The sequence below is a fragment of the Macaca thibetana genome, chromosome 1 (assembly GCF_024542745.1).
Source record: "Macaca thibetana thibetana isolate TM-01 chromosome 1, ASM2454274v1, whole genome shotgun sequence".
Taxonomy (NCBI): domain Eukaryota; kingdom Metazoa; phylum Chordata; class Mammalia; order Primates; family Cercopithecidae; genus Macaca; species Macaca thibetana.
Genome location: NC_065578.1, coordinates 15329863 through 15355671, shown reverse-complemented (window position 1 = coordinate 15355671; position 25809 = coordinate 15329863). Strand labels below are relative to the sequence as shown.

Here is a 25809-nt window from a genome sequence, read left to right as displayed (position 1 = left end):
TCCCTAGTAGCTGGAACTACATGACCGGTTAATTTTTGTATTTCTTTTAGTAGAGACAGGGTTTTGCCATGTTGCCCAGGCTGGTCTCGAACTTCTGGCCTCAAGTGATCTGCCTGCTTCAGCCTCCCAAAGTGCTGGGATTACAGGTGTGAGCCAACACGCCTGGCCAAAGAGGCTTAACCCCTTTCCCATCTAGAAAAAAAGAGCAGGCCGGGCGCGGTGGCTCAAGCCTGTAATCCCAGCACTTTGGGAGGCCGAGACGGGCGGATCACGAGGTCAGGAGATCGAGACCATCCTGGCTAACACGGTGAAACCCCGTCTCTACTAAAAAAGTAGAAAAAAAACTAGCCGGGCGAGGTGGCGGGCGCCTGTAGTCCCAGCTACTCGGGAGGCTGAGGCAGGAGAATGGCGTGAACCCGGGAGGCGGAGCTTGCAGTGAGCCGAGACAGAGCCACTGCACTCCAGCCTGGGTGCCAGAGCGAGACTCCCATCTCAAAAAAAAAAAAGAAAAAAAGAGCGCAGCTCACTGCCAGCCCTCATTTAATTTTACATAAATACGCTCTTTGAGGCTGAAGCAAATCTGACTGATTTTCAATGTGAAAATAAAATATAAAATACAAAAACTGTTCTTGGAGTTATTCCAGAATCATCTGAATCATCAGAACTGTCTATTGTGGGAAAAATCGGACTCCTCAAATGAATCTTAGGCTAAAAGCTGTTGAAGAACGATGTTAACATTACGTGTAAGAATGCTGCGTTTTCTAGGATTTGACATTTTCAGCAATCAATAATTACTGTATTTTGGGCCGGGCATGGTAGTTCATGCCTGTAATCCCAGCACTCTGGGAGGCTGAGGTAGGCGGACTGCCTGAACCTGAAAGGCAGAGTTTACAGTGAGTCAAGATCATGCCATTGCACTCCAGCCTGGGCAACAAGAGCGAAACTCCCTCTCAAAAAAAAAAAAAAGAAAAAAAAAAGAAAAGAAAACATCCAAATTAAAACTGTTACTCCTAATCCTAACACCAGAAGGCAGGCATGTGGAACAATACAAGGTTTGTAGAGCAATGGCCCTGGCCCCAGTCCCCCACAGAACATGGCCCTCCTCACCCTGTAGATTTGGTAAAGTCTCCCCAGATGTCAGCGGTGGCAGGCTTGGGCTGTGGCCAGGGTACAGGAGCACCTCCTATTGATGTTCCCGAGTCCGACCCATAGGAAGAGAAGAGGGGACAGAGGAGTCAGACACCTCTCTTTCTGGTTGTTTCCATGACCAAATCATAAGACTCAGTGAACAGTCTCATGACACCAGGTAGCTGGGAAAGCCACACGAAGACAAGTTTTTGGGCAACAAAACACCACTGGGTTGCCACACTTCCAGCATCTTCCCACCAGCCCTTGAGGGCTCTGGAGAAAAAGCGGAAAGCCACATACAAGGTGGAAGGAGGGGTGCCGGCGGAGTTGGGGTTAGTCTCACGTCATCTATCATGCATACCTGAAGCTGACTTTGTTATCAACCGTTCATGTTGAAATCTATTTAAAATTTACTATAACCTGGCTCAGCTTCTTGAACGGAGAATGTCCAACAAAACTGCAAGATCATCTTCATATCAAGCCTGCACTACCATGTCTGGATCAACTAGCTGAGAACATTATGTGCCAGCCACGTGCCGAGTCCCAGGCCCCAAACTGGTTAGGGGTCAGGAAGAGCGTTCCCAAGAGCTCACACAGAAGCGCATTCCTATCTCTCCACCAAGGTGGGTGACACCATGGGGCTACAATGCCTGCTTTTGTGCTTTTCTGGCACCTCCCCCAGTGCTGCCATCTGTCCCTTCTGAAGGGCCTGTGTTTGCCACACTCCGCCTTCACATTAATTTGCTATTTCTAATCTGCTCTGGGCCAGGAGAACAGATAAAACTAGGGCCCTCAATGCTCACCAAGTGCTCAAGGCACATTATCTTCTGTGAACCTCACCCCAGCCTCTAGGGAAAGAGATTGGGACGAGCCATGTGACTGTGCAGGTCATTTCAGTTCCCATTCTCCTACCTCTAAAATGGTGAAAATAACAGAACTACTCCATAGGACTGGTGTGAGGATTAAATACCCATGGAATGCTTAGAACAGGTCCCGCATATAGTGGCAATAACGATATGAATAAAATGAGAGCTAACATTCAGTAAGCACTTAGAATGTTCCAAAAATTGTTCTAAGTGCTATACATAGATTAGTTTATTTGATCCTCACAAGAAACCTGTATTTTAAGTATCATTACTTCCCCTATCCTACAGATGAGAAAAATGAGGCATGGAGAAGTGATTTTCTAAAGATCACAAAACTGGGCTGGGCACAGTGGCTCAGCCTGTAATCCCAGCACTTTGGGTGGCCAAAGCAGGTGGATCACCTGAGGTCAGGAGTTTGAGACCAGCCTGGCCAACATGGTGAAACCCCTGTCTCTACTAAAAATACAAAAATTAGCCAGGCATGGTGGTGCACAGCTGTAATGCCAGCTACTTGGGAGACTGAGGCAGGAGAATTGCTTGAACCCAGGAGGCGGAGGTTGCCGTGAGCTGAGATCATGCCACTGCTCTCCAGACTGAGCGACAGAGTAAGACTCCATCTTAAAAATAAATAAGTAGGCCAGGCATGGTGGCTCATGCCTGTAATTGCAGCACTTTGGGAGGCCAAGGCGGGAGGATCACCTGAGGTCAGGAGTTCAAGACCAGCCTGACCAACATGGAGAAACCCCGTCTCTACTAAAAACACAAAATTAGCCAGCCGTGGTGGTACATGCCTGTAATCCCAGCTACTCAGGAGGCTGAAGCAGGAGAATCACTTGAACCTGGGAGGCAGAGGCTGCGGTGAGCTGAGATCATGCCGTCACACTCCAGCCTATGCAACAAGAGCAAAACTCCATCTCAAAAATAAAAAAATAAAAATAAATTAATTAATAAAGATCACAAAGCTGGTAAGCTGAAATTTGAACCCAACCATATTGCTCATATAGTAAGTGCTTCATAAATGTTGCTATTTATGACTTATTATCTGACACCATTTTGTTTGTAGACATGCTAACTGCCTGTCTCAGACACCAGAACGCAAGCCCTTGAGAACTAAAACTTGATGCTATACCTGCCAGTTGCCTAGAACTTTACCCGGCACACAGCAAGCACACCATATTAAAATTAAAATGCTGTTAAAAATGAATCAGCAAGGCCAGGTGTGGTGGCTCATGCCTGTAATCCCAGCACTTTGGGAGGCTGAGGTGGGCAGATCACAAGGTCAGGAGATCGAGGCCATCCTGACCAACATGGTGAAACCCTACCTCTACTAAAAATATAAAACTTAGGTGGGCATGGTGGCGCATGCCTGTAATCTCAGCTACTCGGGAGGCTGAAGCAGGAGAATCACTTGACCCCAGGAGTCAGAGGTTGTGGTGAGCCGAGAACATGCCACTGCTCTCCAGCCTGGGTGACAGAGCAAGACTCCATCTCAAATAAATAAATAAATAAATAACCATCAGCAACCAAGGGATGGCCTAAGGTAGTAGCTCTCAGACTTTAGTCAACACACAAACATGAATAGACATAAGGCCTGGACAAAGTGGCTCACGCCTATAATCCTGGCACTTAGGGAGGCCAAGGCGGGCGGATCACCTGAGGTCGGGAGTTCAAGACCAGTCTGACCAACATGGAGAAACCCCGTATCTACCAAAAATACAAAATTAGCTGGGTGTGGAGGCGCATGCCTGTAATCCCAGCTACTCGAGAGGCTGAGGCAGGAGAATCACCTGAACCCAGGAGGCAGAGGTTGCGGTGAGCCGAGATCATGCCATTGCACTCCAGCCTGGGCAACAAGAGCAAAAAGACTCCATCTCAAAAAAAAAAAAAAAAAATAGACATAAGAATGCAGATTCCTGCCCCTATCCCCCAGCGATGCCAAGGCAAGTGGTCCTATGACCCCACTCTGAGAAATAACGCTTAAAGAACAGTTCCCAGTACCAGGCGGGCTCTCTGACTGCCCCTTCTGCCACTCTCCAGGTTAGAGTATTCCCCCCAGGGCTGAAGCCTAAAGCTTGACCTCCAGATAGGGCAGCCGATGTTGGGGATGCTTAGGAATCAGCACAGCAGGAAGGCTTCCTGCCTGCAAGCTGGAGAGAGCTGTGGGCAGAAGGCAGGCTGGTAACAATCGTCCAGCCCGGGGAAGGCCAGGAGCATCAAGCTGGGCTGGGCAGGGTGGGGAGGTAGAGGCAAAGGGCTGGCACCCCAGCGTGGTCAGAGGCTGGCACTAGACACTCACTTCCAGAATCCCAGGGTCTCCGAAGGGCTCCTCAGCACAAGCTGCCGGGGCAAATGCTCTCAGCTTTCCACACCCGAGGTGCTCACTCCAAACGAAATTTCATTTCCCACCACTCACCTTGGCATACCTTATGCTGTACCCATCTCCCTAAATACACCAGGTGTCTAAAAGTCTTGGCCTCATTCATGTTCTCTCTGCCTGGAATGCCAACCACTCCCACTCTATCTGCCTCCTTCAAGGTCCAGATCAATGTCACCTCTTTCATGAAACCTCCCCAGATCACACTAGCTGATGGTGGGTCTAGGCCTACACATTTGGTCTCTGTGCTGTGACTCATCTCTCACACTACACGTGAGCAGAGACAGTGTCTCCATTACCCACTCACTCAGTACCCACTGAGCACACACTGGGAACCAGGAACTGACATGTTGATGATTTCACAGTAACAAACAAATCCCAGCCCCGGCCTCTCAGGGGAAGGCAGACGCCATAAAGGCCAACTAGAAGGAGCCCCTTACCAGCGTGTGCAGAATCAGCTTTGGATGCCCGCCTTTCTTCTTTGACATGGACAGGTACTACATTACCAATCCACGTGTGTGACGGGGGGAAAACCATGGGGCCCAGCTGCCAGTGAGAAGAGGAGCACACAGGTACCGATCCAGCAGTCGCCCACTGAGCACTAACCTGAACTGGGAGCAACTGCTGGCTGGGTGAGGGATCCCCCTACAGCCAACTGCTCCCCAGGGGGAGGGATCAGGGTGGAGGTTTTGCCCCCTGGGGGAGGGGGAAGCAGGCTCAGCCCTCCTGTGCTGGCAGGCCGGGCTCGGGGATTCCCGGCTGCTCCTTCCTTCTTCTTCATGTTCTAAACAGGGAAGAGGAATGCAAATCAGCCAGTTCTGCTGCAGTCCCAGTGCTACCAGAAAACCCCACGAGGAGGGCCAAGGTGACCCCAGAGCCCTAACATCTGTCTAACGAAAAGATGGTCCTACCTAGCATGGTTATGAGCTACACTTAGTGCATCATCATTCTGAATCTATCACAAATAAGGTCCATTTTAAAACCCAGCACCCCACTTCATTCATCAGGGAAATGCAGATCAAAGCTATAATGATAAACCATTACACACTCACCAGAATGGCTAAAATGTAGATTATCAAGTATTGACTATGACATGGAGTAACCATTCATGTGCTGCTGATCGAAGTGTAAACTGGTAAAACTACTTTGAAAAATTACTTGAAAGGATCTATAAAGCTCAACATAGGAACTTAAACTTATGACTCCGCAATTCCACTCCTAGATATAAACCAACAGAAATCATACATATATGCACCAAAAGACATGAACTCAAACATCTACAGCAGCACTATTTGTAATCGCCCCAAACTGGAAACTACCCAAATGTCCATCATCAGTAAAACATAAATAAATTGGATGAATTCTCACAATGGTACATGCCACAACAGTGAGAATGAACAAACTACACACAACACCATGGATGACTCTTACAAAAATTACATTGAGTAAGAGAAAGAAATCATCCCAAAACAGGATTAGGTGTATGATTCAACTTATGAAAGTTAAGAACAAATGAAACCTACAGTATGTGAAGTCAGTATAGGGTTACTCAGGGTAGTTACTGGGAGGGGCCAGGAGAGGTGTTTCCAGAGTGCTGACTATCTTTTGCATCTTGAGCGAGGTGCAAGTTTATAAATTGGGTTGTTTTGTTTTGTTTTTTTGATCCAGAGTTTTGCTTTTGTTGCCCAGGCTGGAGTACAATGGCTTGATCTTGGCTCACTACAACCTCCGCCTCCCGGGTTCAAGCAATTCTCCTGCCTCAGCCTCCCGAGTAGCTGGGATTACAGGCGCGCACCACCACGCCCGGCTAATTTTGTATTTTTAGTAGAGACGGGGTTTCTCCATGTTGGTAAGGGTTGTCTTGAACTCCCGACCTCAGGTGATCCACCCGCCTCGGCCTCCCAAAGTGCTGGGATTACAAGCAGGAGCCACCACTCCTGGCCTATAAATTAGGTTTTTAAAATTTCACTAAGTTCTGCACTTATGATTTGTACACTTTTTTACATGCATATTATACTTCAAGAAAATGCTTAAAAAAAAACTGAGCACCAAGCATGAGCCAGAAACCAGCACAAGTCACACAGATGAAGATAATATGTTCCCTACTTGTAAGGAAAGCAGCAGCTTAATAGAATAGTAAGTCCAGCCCTGAAGTCAAAAGACCTCAAAGACCTCAGTGTGAGTACAGATGTGCCAGTTATTTGTAGCTCTGTGACCCTGGGCAAGTCCCCAACCATCCCTAAGCCTCCATTTCCTCATCTCACAGAGGAAAGGGAGATGTTTAATTCACATGAGAAACACCTAAAAACACTACCTGGCCCACAGCTGGTGCTCATTAAATGTTAGTTTCCTCCAAGCGAGAGAAAGAATCGCATCCCAACCAGTCCACTGGATTGGACTTGCATTTCTCTCTTAAGGGCCAGCTGGCCAACTTCAAGGATCCCAAATCACCAGCACGAAGCAGAAAAGAGGAGAAAGAGATGGTAAGTAAAGAGGAAAAGCATTATTTTAGCGTTACAAAGCTTCTTCAAAAAACAAATCCATCTCAACACAGTATTCCTGGCAAAAACAAAAACCAATCCACTTGGTCCTTGGGTGCCCCCAATCATAAGTCTGACCTCATCTCCCCTCTCCACCCTTGCAGCCAGGTAAAGGTCAACTTTAGGCAACCCAGCCCAAACTGTTCCTATGAACAGGAACTGACCGGGGGAAGCCAGAGGTAGAGCAGCTCAGAACAAAGACACAGGAGCCAGGACAACACTATCAGCAGAAGCTGCCCAGGACTCCCAGTGTCCACCTCAACGCCTTCCTGCCAGAACTCTCCCAAATCTTCCTCATACAAGACACAGCCTGGGATGAGCACATGGGTCCCTCCTGATGCACTCTAATAGCTAGGACAGAAGCACCACTTCCGGCAGCAAATGACTGATGCTCCTTCTCAGCTCAGAGGCTTTGCACCTGCTGGTCCTCTTTGATCACTCTTCCCTTGCCTACAGGTCCCTTCTTCCAGTAAGCCTTACTTGGTTCCCAACTCTATGGGCTGCATGCCCTTCCTCTAGGGGCCCACGGCACCCAGGGCATCCCTTAGTTATGGAACCTTTCCTGCCATGTTGTAATTACATTTTTACCTGCCTGTCTCAGTTTAACTCTGAGTTCCACAAGAATAGAGGTCTCTCGTTCACCCCTGGTGCAGGACCTGGCACAAGGCAGATGCTCACTAAACATCTGCTGAACTGAAGGAGCTGAACCATAAGAAGAGCGATGGGCTCTGGGTGGCCACAAGTATCACGTGACCATGGCCACCACAGTCAAGCAAGGGTGGAACTCACTGCGATGTTAAGCTTGATGGTCTGGCCCTCCTTGAAGCCCAGGTCCAATTTAGGGCCTTGGTCTGGGTTCTGGGCTTGTTTTGCAAATTCACACTGCTGTTTCACCCACCTGGGGAGAGAACATGAGGAAAAAGGTGAGGAAGGAAGAGACCAGCTGCCTGCAATCACTAGCTCACTTCACTACTGCCTGCCATCAGTCCAGGCTGAGCCTCGTAGTGAGACGGGGTGGCAAAAAGAGTGCAGGCTTGGGAGGCCTGAATTCAAATCCTGCTCTGACACTTAAGTAGCTGCATGCACATTGGTTTCCTTGTCAGCAAAATATGCCCACAATTCTATAGGTCTTCAAGATGGCTACGAGTTCAGTGAGATCACTCATGTAGAGGGTCCTAACACTGTCTCTAGGACACATGTGAGAGCCTGCCCTTCCCTCTACAGCATGTGGCACAAGAACTAAGATGCGGTCTCTACACATCCTCAAACACTCAGAAGGTAGACAGGGAGACAAGACAGATACCCAGAAGTAGAGGGCAACACAAAGCTCCCCCACCCTCCATACCACACCACACAGCAGCACCAGGTCAGGGAAGAGCCAGAGGCGTCCACATGAGTGGCCGGGCACAGCCCACTCACTGGCAGCCTGAGTTCAAGCCCTGCAGATGGTGGAGGAGGACTTCCTGCCCTATCTCTTAGCTTCAGAAAAGGACATCAGAGCATTTGCTGGGTGCCCTAGGAATCCAAGCGCCACTGACGACATGGAGGAGCAGGCCCAGAAAGGCCACAGGAGGCTGATGAGGACTCTGACTGCTCAGGGGCCTGGTAAGGGAAGACAGGTGGCAGGCCCGAAGGCTGGGATGGTAGAGATGGGCCTCGGGTAAAGGACAAGGCTTTACAGCAGAGATGAACATTGGCAGAGCAGACAGGTGGCTTGCCCTGGGTTCTCCTGAGTCTCCGTTGCCAGACAAATCACACACAACCACTTGGGTATCCTAACCTGGGAGATCATTCTGTCCAGGGAAAGAAGGGAGGGGCATGAGCATGTGTCTCCCAGAACCACTCACTTGAAATGGTCCTGCAATGCAACATTGAAGTCAAAGGCATCACCTCGGTCCCCGAAGCCAATTCCAATAAACGCCCGTCGCCCTGGGGGACAACACATGATCAATCCCACCTTCCACAGGCTGAGAAAACCTTTCCCAAGAGGAGGAAGCACCAGGACCCATGCCTACCATTTCCATCTTCGATGCGGATCACGAAGTACCTGCTGGAGTCCGTCACACTCTCCACAGCTGTGCCGGGAAACTGATCCACCGGGGCCTGAGCAAACAGCTCCCCTGAAAGCACAGGTTAAGTTGAGCGCTGAGCCCTGAGCCCCCTTCCAGCCAGGTGTTTCTACCAGACTACTGGGCCTTTTTCCCGCAAGGTATCTCTAGCCAGCTGGGACAGATCGGCAAATCTTACTCTGGAATTCAAATCAAATCCATTCTTGCTAAAAGGAAGACACAGAAAATATAACTAAGGAAAGGCTTAAGTCAGAGATAGCTTACAGGTCAAATCTAGCCCAGTTTAGTATTCTGCCTGGCCTCTCTTAAAATTAAGCTCTATTAATGCTGAGCCTCCAAGCCAACCTGAGCAGCTGGAGCTGCTAGCCCATCCATTCCATCTGCTTTACCCACTTATATTACCTGAACCCCGAGTGTCCTAGAACAGGTGAGCCCTGACCTAGGTAATCACACCTGCTGAAGAGGCCCAGTACCTGAAGCAGGACTATAAGAGGGGCCAGTAAGCCCCGAGGAAATAAGGGAGGAGGTTTTCACACCCATAGGGAATCTGAAGCAGGCTGATTTAATTCAATCTGAGACAGGGCAAGCATGACTAGCTTTAAAAGGAGCCCTTGTGAAACACATCACCTTGTCAACTACAGCACTCGACAGGTGCAGCGCAACATAAAATTTCCACGAGCATTTATGACTGGCATCAGTTTTTCGTATGTGCTGACGTCTGTTGTTGCTTTTAGTATTTTTTGTTTTGTTTTTTTAGAAACAGGGTCATGGACTGGGTGTGGTCCCAGCACTTTGGGAGGCTGAGGTGGGGTGCATTGCTTGAGCCCAGGAATTTGATTTATACCCTTTTTTTTTTTTTTTTTTTGCCTGAGATAGAGTCTCCCTCTGTCGCCCAGGCTGGAGTGCAGCGGCGCGATCTCAGCTCACTGCAACCTCCACCTCCCAGGTTCAAGTGATTCTCCTGCCTCAGCCTCCCAAGCAGCTGGAATTACAGGCATGCACCTCCACACCCAGCTAATTTTTGTATTTTTAGTAGAGACAGTGTTTCATCATGTTGGCCAGGCTGGTCTTGAACTCCTGACCTCAGGTGATCCGCCCACCTCGGCCTCCCAAAGTGCTGGGATTACAGGCGTGAGCCACTGCGCCCGGCCGAGCCCAGGAATTTGAGACTAGCATGAGCAAGATGGTGAAACCTGGTCTCTAGAAAAAATATAAAAATAAGCCAGGCATGGTGGCACGCACATTTAATTCCAGCTCCCTGGGAGGCTGAGGCAGGAGCATCCCTGACCCCAGGAGTTGGAGGCTGCAGTGAGCTGAGATTGTGCCACTGCACTCCAGCCAAGGTGACAAAAAAAAAAAAGAAACAGGCTCTGGGCTCTGTTGCCCAGATTGAAGTGCAATGTGCAGTGCATCATAGCTCACAGCAGCCTCAAACTCCTGGGCTCAAGTAATCTTCCCGCTTCAGCCTCTCACGTAGCTAGGAATACAGGCATATGCCACCATGCCCACTCAATTTCTTTTGTTAGAGACAGGGTCTTCATATGTTGCCCAGGCTGGTCTCTAACTCCTGGTCTCAAGCCATCCTCCCACCTTGGCCTCCCAAAGTGCTGGGATTAGAAGCATGAGTCACCATACCTGGCTGGTGCTTTAAGTATTTAATCAAATATCTTCTATTGAATCCTGTGGTTTAGAGAGAACTTTGTTTTTTGGGTTGGTTGGTTTTTTTTTTTCCAAGGCAGAGTTTCACTCTTATTGCCCAGGATGGAGTGCAATGGCACAATCTCGCCTCGCTGCAACCTCTGCCTCCCAGGTTCAAGCGATTCTCCTGCCTCAACCTCCCGAGTAGCTGTGTTTACAAGCATGCGCCACCATGCCCGGCTAATTTTGTATTTTTAGTACAGACGAGGTTTCTCCGTGTTGGTCAGGCTGGTCTCGAACCCCCGACCTCAGATGATCTGCCCGCATTGGCCTCCCAAAGTGCTGGGATTACAGGCGGGTGAGCCACCATGCCTGGCCTGTTTTATTTTCTTTTTGTTTTCTTTTTGAGACAGTCTTGCTCTGTCACCCATGCTAGAGTGCAATGGTGCAATCTCGGCTCACTGCAACCTCTACCTCCTTGGTTCGAGTGATTCTTGTGCCTTAGCCTCCCAAGTAGTTGGGATTACAGGTGTCCACCACTACACCTGGCTAATTTTTGCATTTTTATTAGAGACAAGGTTTTGTCATATTGCCCAGGCTGCTCTGGAATTCCTGGGCTCAAGCGATCCACCTGTCTTGGCCTCCTAAAGTGAGGGGATTACAGGCATGAGCTACGTGCCGGGGCTAGAGGTAATTTTGTAATCAAGGCTGAACTGATTCAAAACCAACAGCCCTAGAGTCTGCAGTTTCTTGTCAATTTATCTGCCTTCTGTTCCAACCTTACCAAGATGCCTTCAGCCTAGAGCAGTAATTCTCAATCGGGGTGATTTTGCTCCCCTGTCCCCAAGAGACATCTGGCAATGTCTAGAGATAATTTTGATCGTCACAACTTGGGGGGTGCTACTGACATCTGCTAGACAGAGGCCAAGAATGCTGTAAAATATCCTCATTGGGCTCCACAGCTCCCCAAAACAAAGACTCATCTGGCCCCAAGTGTCAACAGTGCTGAAGCTGAGAAAGCCTGGCCTAGAGTGATATGCTCATTACCTCATGGGAAAGTTAGAGACTAACATGACCCAGCCATGACCTTGAGCTAAGAGCACTTTGGAGTGGGTCCCACAGGGGAGGCTCAGCCCTAGGCAGTGGCTGTTACATTAGGGAGTCATGTTAAAGTCACGGCTGGCCGGGGCACAGTGGCTCACACCTGTAATTCCAACACTTTGGGAGGCCAAGGCGGGTGCATCACGAGGTCAGGAGTTCAAGAACAGCCTGGCCAATATGGTGAAACTCCGTCTCTACTAAAAACACACACAAAAAAATTAGCTGGGCGTGGTGGTGGGCGCCTGTAATCCCAGCTACTCGGGAGGCTGAGGCAGAGAACTGCTTGAACCCGTGAGGCGGAGGTTGCAGTGAGCCGAGATCGTGCCACTGCACTCCAGCCTGGATGACCAAGCAAGACTCCATCTAAAAAAAAAATTTTTTTCAAATAAATAAAGTCACAGTTACCAAATTCCCCAGAGAACAACAGGTGGTACCATTCTCTTATGACACTACCTGGGATGTCACAGCAATTCTCCAGCTAAAATTCTCTGGCCTGGCCATGGCAGCTGCCTCTTCAAACTCCTCTGCTGCCAATACCCAAGTTCCCAAAGAACAAATCAACGCTTTGGGTTGCCTCGCAGTCCATAAAGCAATTAGAGAAATATCCACTCACTTCCTATCCTCCAACAGTCTTATGAAGGAGGAACTAATATGATCCCCATTTCAACAAGGAGGAGGCCAAGGCTCCAGAGGTCATGTGGCTCACCCCACGTCCAGCAGCTCAGGCAGAACATAGTTCTGAGAAGAGGCAGCCAGTTCTGTCTCTGAACTTTTGCACTTTCTTCTGCTCTACAAACGAAAATCTCTACACATTACAAAAAATAAATGACCGAATGTTGTGGCACCTGACTGAGCAGGCACTGTGTCCGACCCCACTCGGGGTCTCAGCAGGGGGATTTCAGGCACACTGCCCTCCACAGCTCACCCAGATGCACTGGTGGCCCAGCACTTCTGAAGTTTCCCCCAAGACAATCTCTGCCACCTGACCCCAACACAACCCAGCTCGGCTTGTCCTCTCACTACAGAAAGAGCTGAGTAAGACAGTTTCCAGCTTCTTCAGTTAATGGGTGTGGTCAGCTCTGGGAGTTACCACTGCGTTGATAAACAATTCCTCAGTAGGAAGCAGAGCCCAGCAGCAGAGAGCTGTGCATCCTCACCCGCCTGTCTTCAAGGCCACTTCCAGGGCTTCATACTTCCTACCAGGACCAAGCTGTGGTCTCCTCTCCTTGGCCTCCACATTTTCCTGAGGACTCCTAAAAGGAACTGGTGTTTGACATGAAATACTTGTTTTTACACCTGGAGACAGTACTTTCTACAACTAAGGTGGGGGAAAGGTACAACTTAAAGGTACACACATGTCTCTGATTTTCAGGACAGGTTCCCATGATCCCTGAGCAGCCTGGCCAGACCAGACCACCTCTCCCTTCATAAAGTGGGAGCGCAGCCCCTTAGCTAGGTGCGGCCTCCCTTGCGGTTACCTGAGGTCCTGTCCTCCAGCTTGATGTAGGCCATCTGCCCCTTTGCAGTGATCCTCAGCCGGCCACTCCATGATGGCTGGTCCAGCTGCCACTCCGCGGCCCTAAGGGGACAAACACCACTGAACCTCTGCCAGAGGCTCCTGCTGCGTGACCCCAATGCTGGGGATGGAAAGGGCTGCTTATTCTAGCCCAAGAGTTGGCAAACATTTTCTGTCAAGAGTAAGACAGTAAATATCTTTGGCTTTGCAGGGCACACAGCCTGTCACAACAAGGCCGCTCTGCTGCTGTAGAGTAAAAGCAGTACAGAACACGCACGTGGTGATGCTTTAGGTATCAACTATTTTCTACTGAGCACAGCTGTATTTCAATCGAAGTGTAGACATTGAAATCTGAAATTCATATAATGTTCCCAGTATGAAATACTCTCCTTTAAAAATTTTCCCAACTATTTAAAAAATGTAAAAACCATTCTTAGGTGTGAACCATACAAAAATACAGTGGGTTGTCACTTGGTGACCCCCTCTCTAGACCACAGTGTCCTCCTCCGAGTAGGACTTCCCTCCAGTTTCCTTTCTATAGAAGCAGCAGTTGCAGGGGCCTGATTCTGTTTCTGACATTGCTTGACTGCAGTGATCTGAGTGACCATTTGAGAAAAGTGAGACTATCTCGAAAGAAAAAGTCAGCATGGAGCAATCACCAGAAGAGAAAAGGAAACAGAAAAGTGAATGGGAGCTTAGGAAGAAACCCAGGAAACCATGAACTTACAGCAATGCCTCTTTTGGCTCTGGTTTGTTTGAAATGGGGTCTCACTCTGTCACCCAGGCTGAAGTGCAGTGGTGCAACCACAGCTCACTGAAGCCTCAACCTCCCGAGCCCAAGAGATCCTTCCATCTCAGCCTCCTGAGGAGCTGGGACTACAGGTGTGTACCAACACACCAGGCTAATTAAAAAAAAAAAAAATTATAGAGATAGGCTCTCACTATGTTGTCCAGGCTGGTCCTGAGGTCTTAGGCTGAAGAGATCCTTCCACCTAGGCATCCCAAAGTGTTGGGATTACAGGCGTGAGCCACCACAGCCAGCTGTTTTGACTCTTTTAAAGCATTAACTTCACATTTTAGTTCTAAGAAAAGGTCAGTAAAATCCCCAAATAGCAAGAACCGCAGGTTTTTCCAGGAGGCTTTTCTTGGAAGTCCCTGTGCCAGTTCTCAAGAACCCTGGACGCGGCTATCTTGAGGGCTGCACAAATGCAGATTGTCAACTCACAAATCAGCAGACTCAGTTCCAGTTCCTCTTACCAGGCCTGAGATTCAGGCTAAGGAGAGCTCCAAGACTTAATTGCAGGCACTGGTAGTTTCCTCTAAGCTAAACCAGCCAGCCCTGACAATCCATAACCTCACTCTCTGGGGCACCAAGAGGAACCAAACCCATCCTACTAAAGACCCAATAGGGGGCCGGGCGTGGTGGCTCATGCCTGTAATCCAAGCACTTTGGGAGGCCCGAGGCGAGTGGATCAGGATCACTTGAGGTTGGGAGTTCGAGACCAGCCTGACTAACATGCAGAAACCTCATCTCTACTAAAAACACAAAATTAGTCGGTAGTGGTGGTGTATGGCTGTAATCCCAGCTACTCTGGAGGCTGAGGCAGGAGAATCGCTTGAATTCGGGAGGCGGAGGTTGCAGTGAGCCGAGATCGCGCGCCATTACACTCTTAGCCTGGACAAGAGGGAAACTCTGTCTCAAAAAAAAAAAAAAAAAGAAGACCCAACAGAGGATAGGGCTAGACGACCATCAATGGTTTGATGGTCCAACTACAGTTTGATGACAGAAAACAAATGTATTTTGGTTACTGTTGTTTTTAACACTATTTTAAAATGTCATGAATGTAATGTTCACTAATACATCTTTCCACCATAAAATCAGCTATGAGCCCACGGTAACACAATGGAAAGTAACAAGAGGATATGTGGACGCTCCATCATTCTTGGGGTGCAGGCCAATCCCGTATTTCCGAAAAACTTGGACAACCATCGCCTTCAATAGCCACCCCGGCCCCCGCAAATATGAACACTCCTCACCACCACTCAGTGGCACAAAATAGCCATAGGCCAGGGTGACTGTATGAAGTGTATCGTTGCTTCGTTTAATATTTTTCGTCTTGTTTTGATAGATAACACATACAAAGGGTAGTAAAATGCAAACAGTACAAAAGGGAAAGGAAGTCTCCTTCCAAGGGCGGTTCCCCTCCCCTAGGGCAGTTTCCTGTGTTCCCTTGCAGAGATACTCTGTATGTTTACAAGCGTGTGTGTTTATTCGTCTCAGGTAGAGATCAGAGAAATGTAGATGGGGTCCTCCCAACTGCTCCAGGCTGTGATCAAGGGTGAAATTCGTGCGAAGGGATCTGGGTAGGAAGGGATCCCCAGGCTTTGACCGTCAGCTTAAAGCTCCCCGGGACCGGTCCTTTCAGCCGGCTCTGGGCTCCCTCCCCTCCTCTCGGGTATTTCCGTCTGTGATAGGGTACCTCCCCGCTTAAGGCTTTTCGAGGATCCCTTCAAGGCCACCGGTTAGCGCTGAAAGAGAAGCGTCTGTAACATCACCACCCCCGACCAAGTTTAGGGTACCCGGCAGCCCACCGGGGTCCCTAAGCGCTAGATACGGCTTTAACGCCCTCCCCGCCGCCAGGAGTTCCGCGCGTCGTACTGAGACGGGCGAAACTCTGGGTCCGCCTCCCTGCTCGGGCCTGGAACTGGAAGAAGCAGCAGCATTAGCTCCCCCTCGCCCCAAAACTGGCCAGGGCTGTCCTCGGTTCCCGCAGTGGGTGTGTCCGGGTGGCGGAGAAAGAGTTAAATCGGAGCTAGCCTAGTCTGGCGGCGGGAAATCACCTGTAGCCACGGTTGGTAGCCCGCGGAGGGATGCGGTAGACGTGGACGTCAGGCTTGACACAGAGCACCGACTCGTACCCACTCTCCTCCATCGCGACGCCTGGAGCCCACCGGACTTCCGGCTCCTTCCACCGTTCCGTCCGACGGACGGAAGCGGTGCGACTCTGTGACCAGATTTCGGCTAGAGCGGCAGCTCGCGGGCCTCAGCACGGCCTCGTTTGTGCGCCCTCTGCTGGAAACCCCGCTCAAGACACGCGGCGGGAGACCTTCGGAGGCTTCTCTCTCCCTCCAGACGCTTCTCTCTCCCTCGGGACACCGTCGGACGCAGAGAAAGAGACCGGCGCCGGCCATAGATGGACCCCTCCGTATCCCATGGTCTGGGTGTGGATCATCCCCATCGCTTCAGTTCTTAGGCCTGGGGCCCAGTTGGCCGAGAGGCAAAGCCGTAGCCCACACTGCAGCATCTCTGTCCTCCAGCCTTTGCTGCCGCGCCTCCTCTGCCTGAATATCCTTCCCTCTCCTAAGGGTCAGCTGGCCCCCCGACCCACCAGAGTAAGGGGATGCCCTTACCTTACCACCCTCCATGCTTCCCCTATGGGAACCCACTTATGTGCTCAGAGCCCCGTGTGGCCAAACCTCAACAACGAGTTGTATTCAAAGAAGTAAAGTTTGGTAACGCAAGTAATTTACGAAGAATTCCAGGCCGGGCGCAGTGGCTCACGCCTGTAATCCCAGCACTTTGGGAGGCTGAGGCGGGCGGATCACCTGAGGTCAGGAGTTCGAGACAAGCGTGGCCAACATGGTGAAACCCCGTCTCTACTAAAAATACAAAAATTAGCCGGGCTTGGTGGCGTATGTCTGTAGTCCTAGCTACTTGGGAGGCTGAGGCACTAGAACAGCATGAACCCGGGATGCGGAAGTTGTGGTGAGCTGAAATTGTGCCACTGCACCTCAGCCTGAGCGACAGAGCAGGACTCTGTCTCAAAAAAAAAAAAAAAAAAGAAGAAGAAGAAGAATTCTAGTCTTAGATTTATCCCAGAATATTCTAGGAGATACAATGTCTACCATAGCCAAATTCTCAAAATCCCTCCTTTCCCACCATTCTCTCATTCATTCCTCCAGTTGAGGGCCTACAATGTACCAGCCCCTGTGTAGGGTGCAGCTGATCCCAAATCTCTGACTCACTGAATACCCCAAACTTTCCCCACCGCTTCTTTCCTTTTCTCTCTCACTCTCTCTCCTTCTCCTTTTTTTTTTTTTTTTTTTTTTTTTTTTTCCAGACGAAGTCTCACTCTATCGCCCAGGCTGGAGTGCAGTGGTGCAATCTCGGCTCACTGCAACCTCCACCTCCCGGGTTCAAGCGATTCTCCTGCTTCAGCCTCCCGAGTAGCTGGGATTACAGGCGCCCGCCACCACGCCTGGCTAGTTTTTGTATTTTTGTTGTTGTTGTTAGAGATGGGGGTTTCACCAGGTTGGCCAGGCTGGTCTTGAACTCCTGACCTCAAGTGATCCGCCCAATTTGGCCTCCCTAGTGCTGGGATTACAGGCGGGAGCCACCGTACCTGGCCATTTCTACTCATTTTTTATAAGCTCTTTATTATAGGATTGATCTAATCACTTACATCTTTATTGTAAAATATGCATAACATAAAATTTACCATTTTAAGTGTGTAGCGCTGTGAAATTAAGTACATTCACAATAGTGTGCAACTATACCATGCTTTCCAGAACTTTTTGTCATCCCAAACAGAAACTCCATACCCATTAGCAATAACTTCCCATTTCCTCCTGCTCCATCCCTTAGTAACCTCTGTTCTACTTTCTGTCTCTATGAATTTGCCTTTCTAGATACCTCTTATAAGTGGAATCATACAATATTGGGCTTTTGTGTCTCTTATTTCACTTAGCATCAAGTTTTCAAGGTTCATTCATGTAGCATGGATCAGAATTTCATTCCTTTTAATAATATTCCATTGCATGTATATACCATATTTTGTTTATCCATTCATCTGTCAAAATTAAGATGTTATCACCTTTTGGCGTTGGGAATCAGGCTTCTATGAGCATTGGTGTTCGAACACTTGTTCAAGTCCTGTTTTCCATTTTCTTGAATGTATACGTAGGAGTGAAACTGCTGAGTTATAGGATAATGCTATGTTTAGCACTTTTGTTTTGTTTTGTTTGAAGCAGCATCTCATTCTGTTGCCCAGGCTGGAACTGCAGCCTCAACCTCCCAGGCTCAAGTGATCCTCCCAACTCAGCCTCCCAAGTAGCTGGGACTACAGGTGTGAACCACCATTTCCGGCCTTGTTCAGCTTTTTGAGGAGCCTCCAAACTGTCTTCCACAGCAGCAGCACCATTTACATTCACAAGGGTTTCAATTTCTTCACATTTTTGCAAATATTGGTTATTTTCCTTTTTTTTGAGATAGGGTCTCTCTCTCTCTCTCTCTCTCTCAATCTCTCTCTCTGTCACCCCACACTGGAGTGCAACAGTGCAATCATCGTTCATTGCAGCCTCAAACTCCCAGGCTCAAGGGATCCTCCTGCCTCAGCCTTTTGAGTAGCTGGGCCTACAGGCGCATACCACCCTACCCTGCTAATTTTTCTTACTTTTTGTAGAGACAGGGGTCTTGCTGTGTTGCCCAGGCTGGTCTTGAATTCCTGTCTTCAAGAGATCCTCCTGCCTCAGCCTTCCAAAGTGCTAGGATTACAGGCATGAGCCACCATACCTGGCCTTATTTTCCTTTTTTTTTTTTTTTTTTTTTTTGAGACTAAATCTCATTCTATCACCCAGGCTGGAGTGCAGTGGTACGATCGATCTCAGCTCACTGCAACCTCTGCCTCCCACGTTCAAGCGATTCTCATGCCTCAGCCTCCCAAGTAGCTGGGACTACACGCATGCGCCACCATGCCTGGCTAATTTTTGTATTTTTAGTAGAGACGGGGTTTCACCATGTTAGCCAGGCTGGTCTAAAACTCCTGACCTCAAGTGATCCACCCACCTTGGCCTCCCAAAGTGCCGGGATTACAGGTATGAGCCCCCACAAGCAGCCATTCAGAGCACTGTCAGTTCTGTTCAGTCTAACAAAAACAGGCATCGAGCCCATACTCTATGCCAGATGCTGAGTACTGGGGTCACTGAGATGCAGCCAATCCAGCTCCTACCATCCTGGAGCTCACAGACTGGAGGAGACAGAGAGAAAAGCGGTCTTTGGCAACGCAGAATGAAAGATACTATAATGAAACAAATTCATAGGGGCTGTGGGAGCAAAGAGAAGAAACCCCACACAGTCTGGGGACAGTCAGGGAAGGCTTTCTGGGAGACAGTAGCCTGGCACAATAATCGCTGTGAGGTTGGCAAGGCAACGATTGTTATCCTCATTGTGTAATGGGGGCCACTGAACCAGTGACAAGCTGGGGAAATGACACTGTCTAGTAGTTGGAGGTCAGCCAGCCCCGTGCGTTATTCTCAAACCCTAACCACATGGCTGGACATTCCTGATATGCATTCCTAAACCTCTGCTGCTGAGAATAATTGGACCTGCCATCTATTCCCAGTTTAACTACCCTGTATACCAAACAAATCCAATTCGAGCCAACAGGCAAAGTATAGGCTCAGACAGAGTCCATCCTGTGTACGAGGTGGTGAGCAGGGGTGGAAAATCTCACTGTGACTCATCCAGCTGATTTCTGGTAGGTGCAGGGCCAAGGTGGGGTGTGATGTGAACAAGCTTTCCCTGACAGCCTCCAGACGTATAGATGATACGTCACTTACCTTTCTCTGCTGTATTTTCCTGCCATCATAGATATTTCCAAGAGAAATTCTCCCATTTTTCAGATGAGGAAACCACTTATAAAAGGGGCAGTCAATACTCAAAGAATTTTGAAAAAGAGCAAAGTTGGAGGACTTTTCCTTTTTTCTGATTTCAAACCTTTTTATTTATTTACTTTTCCATAGGTTAGTGTTGGGGTACAGGTGGTATTTGGCTACATGACTAAGGTTTTTTTGTTTTTTGGTTTTTGATTTTTTGTTTTTTGTTTTTTGTTTTTTTTTTTTGGTTACATTAGTAAATTTTTTTTTTTTGAGATGGAGTCTTGCTCTGTTGCCCAGGCTGGCATGTAGTGGTGCAATCTCTGCTCGCTGCAACCTCCATCTCCCAGGTTCAAGCAATTCTCCTGCCTCAGCCTTCCGAGTACCTGGGATTACAGGCATGCACCACCATGCCCAGATAATTTTTGTATTTTTAGTAGAAACAGGGTTTCATCATGTTAGCCAAGGTGATCTCAAACTCCTTACCTCAAGTGATCTACCCCGCTTGGCATCCCAAAGAGCTGGGATTACAGGCATAAGCCACCTTGCCCTGCATGAGTAGTTTCTTTAGTGGTGATTTGTAAGATTTTGGTCCACCCATCCCCTGAGCAGTATACACTGCACCCTATCTGTAGTCTTTATTTTTATTTATTTATTTTTTTTGAGACAGAGTCTCACCCTGTCGGCTAGGCTGGAGTGGAATGGTGCGATCTTGGCTCACTGCAACCCTCCACCTCCCGGGTTCAAGCAGTTCTCTTGCCTCAGCCTCCCGAGTAGCTGGGATTACAGGCATGTGCCACCATGCCCGGCTAATTTTGTTTTTTTAGTAGAGACAGGGTTTTTCCATGTTGGTCAGGCTGGCCTCGAACTCCCGACCTCGGGTGATCTGCCCACCTCGGCCTCCCAAAGTGCTGGGATTACAGGCATGCGCCACCACGCCCAGCTAATTTTTTGTATCTTTAGTAGAGATGGGGTTTCACCTTGTTGTCCAGGCTGGTCTCAAGCCCCTGATCTCGTGATCCGCCCGCCTCGGCCTCCCAAAGTGCTAGGATTACAGGTATGAGCCACTACACCCGACCAATAAATGGAACTTTTACAAAAATTTAAAACTTTCGTGCTTCAAAAGACAAAAAGGTGAAAATGCAATCCACATAATGGGAGAAAAATTTTGCAAATCATATATATGATTTGGGACATGTATCTAGAATTTATAAAGAACATTTACCATGCAACAATAAAAAGACAACCCAATATAAATGGACAAAGGGAGGCTGGGTGCTGTGACTCATGCCTGTAATCCCAGCACTTCGGGAGGCTGAAGTGGGAGGATTACCTGAGCCCAGGAGGTCAAGGCTATAGTGAGCCACGTTCATGCCACTGCAGTCCAGCCTGTGGACAGAGTAAAGACCCTGTCTGAAAAAAAATAAAAATAAAAACAAAAAACAGGGCCAGGTGTGGTGACTTATACCTTATAATCCCAGCACTTTGGGAGGCTGAGGTGGGCAGATCACCTGAGGTCAGGAGTTTGAGACCAGCCTGGTCCACATGGTAAAACTGCATCTCTACTAAAAATACAAAAATTAGACAGGCATAGTGGTGCGCACCTGTATGTAATCCCAGCTACTAGGGAGGCTGAGGCAGGAGAACTGTTTGGACATGGGAGGTGGAGGTTGCAGTAAGCTGGAACTAGGCTGCTGCACTCTAGCCTGGGCAACACAGCAAGACTCTGTCTCAAAAAAAAAAAAAAAAAAAAAAAAGGACGAAGGCTAAGGCTCTGAATAGACATTTTTCCAAAGAAGATAGACAAATGGCCAATAAGCACGTGAAGATGTTCAACATTATTGGCCATTAGGGAAATGCAAATCAAAATCAGAATGAGATAACACTTTACACTCATACCCACTAGGATAGCTATGATAAAAAAGACAAGTAAGGCCAGGTACAGTGGCTGACACCTGTAATCCCAACACATTGGGAGGCTGAGGCAGGAGGATCCCTTGAGCCCAGGAGTTCAAGACCAGCCTGGACAACATAGTGAGATTCCCATCTACAAAATATTTAAAAATTAGCCAGGTGTGGTGGTGTGCACCTGTACTCTCAGCTACTCAGGAGGCTAAGGTGGAAGCATCCCTTGAACCCCAGAGTCGGAGTTTGCATTGAGCTATGATCATACCACTGCACTCCATCCTCTGTGATAGAGCAAGACCCTGTCTCAAAAAATAAAAAATAAAAAGACAGATAATAACAAGTGTTGGAGAAGATGCAGAAAAATTGGAACACTCATATGCTGCTGGTAAGAAGGTAAAATGATACAGCCACTTTGAGAAAGTCTGGCAATTACTAAAAAGCTAAACATAGAGTTGACATATGACTCAGCAATTCCACTCCTAGCTACATACCCAAGAGAAATGCAAATGTATGTTCATATAAAAACTTGTACATGAATGTTCATAGCAGCATTATTCATAATAGCTAAAATGTGGAAACAGTCCAGGCATGGTGGCTCACACCTGTAATCCCAGCAGTTTGGGAGGCCAAGGTGGGAGGATCACTTAAGCTCAGGACTTTAAGCAGCCTGGGCAACCTAATGAGACCTCGCCTCTATTTAAAATTTAAAAAATTTTAAGACGAGCGAGACATGGTGGCATGCATCTCTAGTCCCAGCCAGCCACTCAGAGGCTGAGGTGGGAGGATCACTTGAGCCCGGGAGTTTGAGGCTATAGTAAGCTATGATTGCACTGCTGCACTCCAACCTGAGTGACAGAGCAAAACCCTGTCTCAAAAATAAAAAGGAAAAAAAAAGAAACAACCCAAATTTCTATCTACTGATGAATGGATAAACAAAATGGGGTATATCCATACAGTGAAATATTACTCAACCACAAAAAGGAATGAAATTCTGATATGTGCTACAACATGGATGAACCTTGAAAACATGATGTTAAGTGAAAGAAGCTAGTCACCAAGGACCACATATTGTATGATTCCATTTATATGGAATGTCCAGAATAGACAAATCCACTAAGACAGAAAGTAGATCAGTGGTTACCTAGGGCTGGGTTTGGGGTGGGAAGATTAGGGATGATGGCCAAGGGGTGTGGGGTTTCTTTTTGGGGTGATAGAAATATTCTAGAATTAGGGCGAGGGTTGCACAACTCTGTGAATATCCTAAAAGCCATTGAATTGTAACACTTTAAATGGGTGAATTGTATGATATGTGAGTTAAATTTCAATACAGCTGTGAACAAAAAAGGGTCCCAAGTGATCTGAAAGGGAGACATAGTCGATATTTGTCAACTTCTCTCCCTGTTCTGCCCTTGGATTCCAAGCCCCTCTAACTAGCATTGGGGCGTCCCCTCGTTGTCTAGCTTCTCACAGTTAGCAAGCTCCAGATGTGGACAGATGGGGGCTGGAACCCCTCTGGGCTCCAGTAAAACTTCAGTTTGTGGAATACTGAGGCCTGAGAAGTCCAAGTCTGAGCCTGCACATTCTCAGGCAGAGACAATGGATAATAGCGGGGGTGTTTGAGGGGCGTGGGGGGAGATTTTCCCTAGGTGGTTCATCCACCCCTGAGACAGGAAGACTCAGAGGAAGCAGGAAAGGTTAGGGGAACCCTAATGGGAAAGAGGCTGGGGAGGGGCAAGGAACTCCAAGGGAAGAGAGAAGGACTTGGCCACAGCCCTGACTTTTCTGCTCCAGGTGAGAGCCTGGTCCTTTGTGAGGCCAGAGCTGCACAGGGGGTGGGAGGTCACCCCACCAAACCAGCTGAGGTCTGGTTTGCATGGTAGGGGTGCAGCTCTAACTGCAGGAAGGACCTGGAGGACAGGAAGAGGAAGTGGGGACTTGGGTCAGCAGCTATTAAGTGCACCTCCTCTGTGTCCCTGGTAAACTGTGGGAACCGTCAGGACACCCAGTGTATCCCCCAAGGCCTGACGTCCCTAGCACGGGCACATGTCATTAAATGGTTATTGATTGCACGAGGAAATGAATGTAGACATTCTTTGTAGACAAAATGATATGGTGAGATGGGCGGCCGTGGGAGGCAGACAGGCCTGGGTTTGAATCCAGTTCCTCTGCAGACTGGCCATGTGGTATTGGACAAGACATTGCTCGGAGCCTTAATTTCCCTATCTTTAAAACAGGGCTGAACCCACTGACCTCACAGGGGCTGTTAGAATACTGTTTACAAAGATTTCCAGCACATAGAAGATTCCTCCATGGATGCTGGCGGGCCTGCCGTGATATAAAGTGGAAGAAGCACCATCAAGATCTTCAAGGTCATACGGTCTCACTATGGGAGGAAGGGGTGTGGGGTTAGGATTTACTCCTGGAAACTAGTTAACAGTGAAAGGGGATCCATGTACCCATAGAAATGGTGCTGATGTTGCCTCAAAGGAATTCAGTGGCTGGAGAGAGAGCTGAGATGGTTGGAAACTTGGAGAAGAGGGAGGAGCTTGAAGACTGGGTTGGGGGCTATTAGAAAGATAGAAAAAATGGGAGGTGGGCACAGAGGCTGGGATCTGTGGGACTAGGATTGCAGGAGCCTGCCTGGATTAAAACAGAAAATTTGTGTAGGGAGTGGTGGCACAGCTGAATATGAGGTTGGATGAAAGAGGTGGAGGAGAGACAGTAAGAAAGCCTTTAGAAATGGTCAGGTGCAGTGGCTCACCCCTGTAATCCCAACACTTTGGGAGGCTGAGGCGGGTGGATCACTGAGGTCAGGAGTTCAAAACCAGTCTGGCCAACCTGGTGAAACCCCATCTCTACTAAAAATACAAAAATTAGCCGGGCATGGTGGCGGCCGCCTATCATCCCAGCTACTAGGGAGGCTGAGGCAGGAGAATTGCTTGAACCCGGTAGGCAGAGGTTGCAGTGAGCCAAGATCACACCACTGCACTCCAGCCTGGGCCACTGAGCGAGACTCTGTCTCAAAAAAAACAAAAAAAAACAAAAAGAGAAAAAAAAACAAAAAGAAAAGAAGGCCAGGGCAGGGGTGGCTGTCTGTAATGCCCATTGCACTGGAGAGGCCGAGGGGCCCTGGATCATGAGGTCAGGACATCAAGTCCCCATCCTGGCTAACCTTGAAACCCCATCTCTACTAAAAATACAAAAAATTATCGGCGTTGCAGCAGGCGCTCAAGCCTATAGTCCCTAGTACTATGGAGGCTAAGGCAGGAGAATGGCGTGAACCCAGGAGGCGGAGGTTGCAGTGAGCCTAGATCGCGCCATTGCACTCCAGCCTGGGCCACTGAGCGAGACTCTGTCTCAAAAAAAAAAATACAAAAAAGAGAAGAAGGCGTGGTGGAAAGGATGTGTCCAGGGCAGGGTGTGGGTGCTTTGGTGAACTGCAGATTGCCACTGGAGACCTTGGGGCCCTGAGACAGATGGACAGATGTCCCCAGTTCCTGTTCCTTAGCTCCATTTAAGAACATGGAGTTTTCATCTATAGCAGGAGCAGCTGTGACATTCTTGGACTCTCTTTAAAAGGCATATTAGTATTCTAAAGGCTCTGAGAAGTTGTACAGGAAAGAGCCTGTATCATTTTGCTTATCACAGCACTTTCCAAAGGCATTTAGCCTTGGAACCCCATGGAGCATCTCAAGGGACCAGTATGCCAAAGAATATCCTTTAGGAAATGTCGCAGACGGGGAAAGTGCCTGGGTTTTGGGATTCAACAGGCCATAGTTCAAATCTTCGTCTGCAACCTAGCAGGTGTTGGATCTTGGGCAAGTCTTGTGCCTTCCAGAGCCCCTTTTCCTCAGGGTCATTGTGAGAACTAGGAAACGCATGTGGGTAAATGGCACGTGGCTAGCTCTCTGGTTTTGAGGCATGCCTCTCCTTGCGAGGCCTGGCCCCGCCTCTTCCCACCAGCCATGCTGTCTACATTACAGGCTCCACATGGGCTCCTGAAGCAGCAGTTAGG

General features: G+C 48.6%; 2 protein-coding genes across 3 annotated transcripts in view; one reads left to right on the top strand and one right to left on the bottom strand.

Moving 5' to 3' along the window:
* NECAP2 (NECAP endocytosis associated 2) overlaps positions 1-25809 on the bottom strand; it is a 283382-nt gene that overhangs the window by 1566 nt on the left and 256007 nt on the right. Inside the window, exons 2-8 of the mRNA XM_050792607.1 lie at positions 16074-16182; positions 13195-13295; positions 8924-9028; positions 8756-8837; positions 7698-7806; positions 4975-5152; positions 1108-1183 (exon numbers count right to left, since the gene is read on the bottom strand). Coding sequence (XP_050648564.1) covers positions 1108-1183; positions 4975-5152; positions 7698-7806; positions 8756-8837; positions 8924-9028; positions 13195-13295; positions 16074-16165 — 743 coding nt within the window. The 5' untranslated portion in view covers positions 16166-16182. The remainder of the gene's footprint in view (positions 1-1107; positions 1184-4974; positions 5153-7697; positions 7807-8755; positions 8838-8923; positions 9029-13194; positions 13296-16073; positions 16183-25809) is intronic.
* Positions 19479-25809, top strand: part of SPATA21 (spermatogenesis associated 21) — a 47310-nt gene continuing 40979 nt past the window's right edge. For both annotated transcript variants that reach the window (XM_050791027.1, XM_050791016.1), the window contains exons 1-2: positions 19479-19768; positions 24029-24163. The gene's annotated coding sequence lies outside the window, so the exon portion shown is untranslated. The remainder of the gene's footprint in view (positions 19769-24028; positions 24164-25809) is intronic.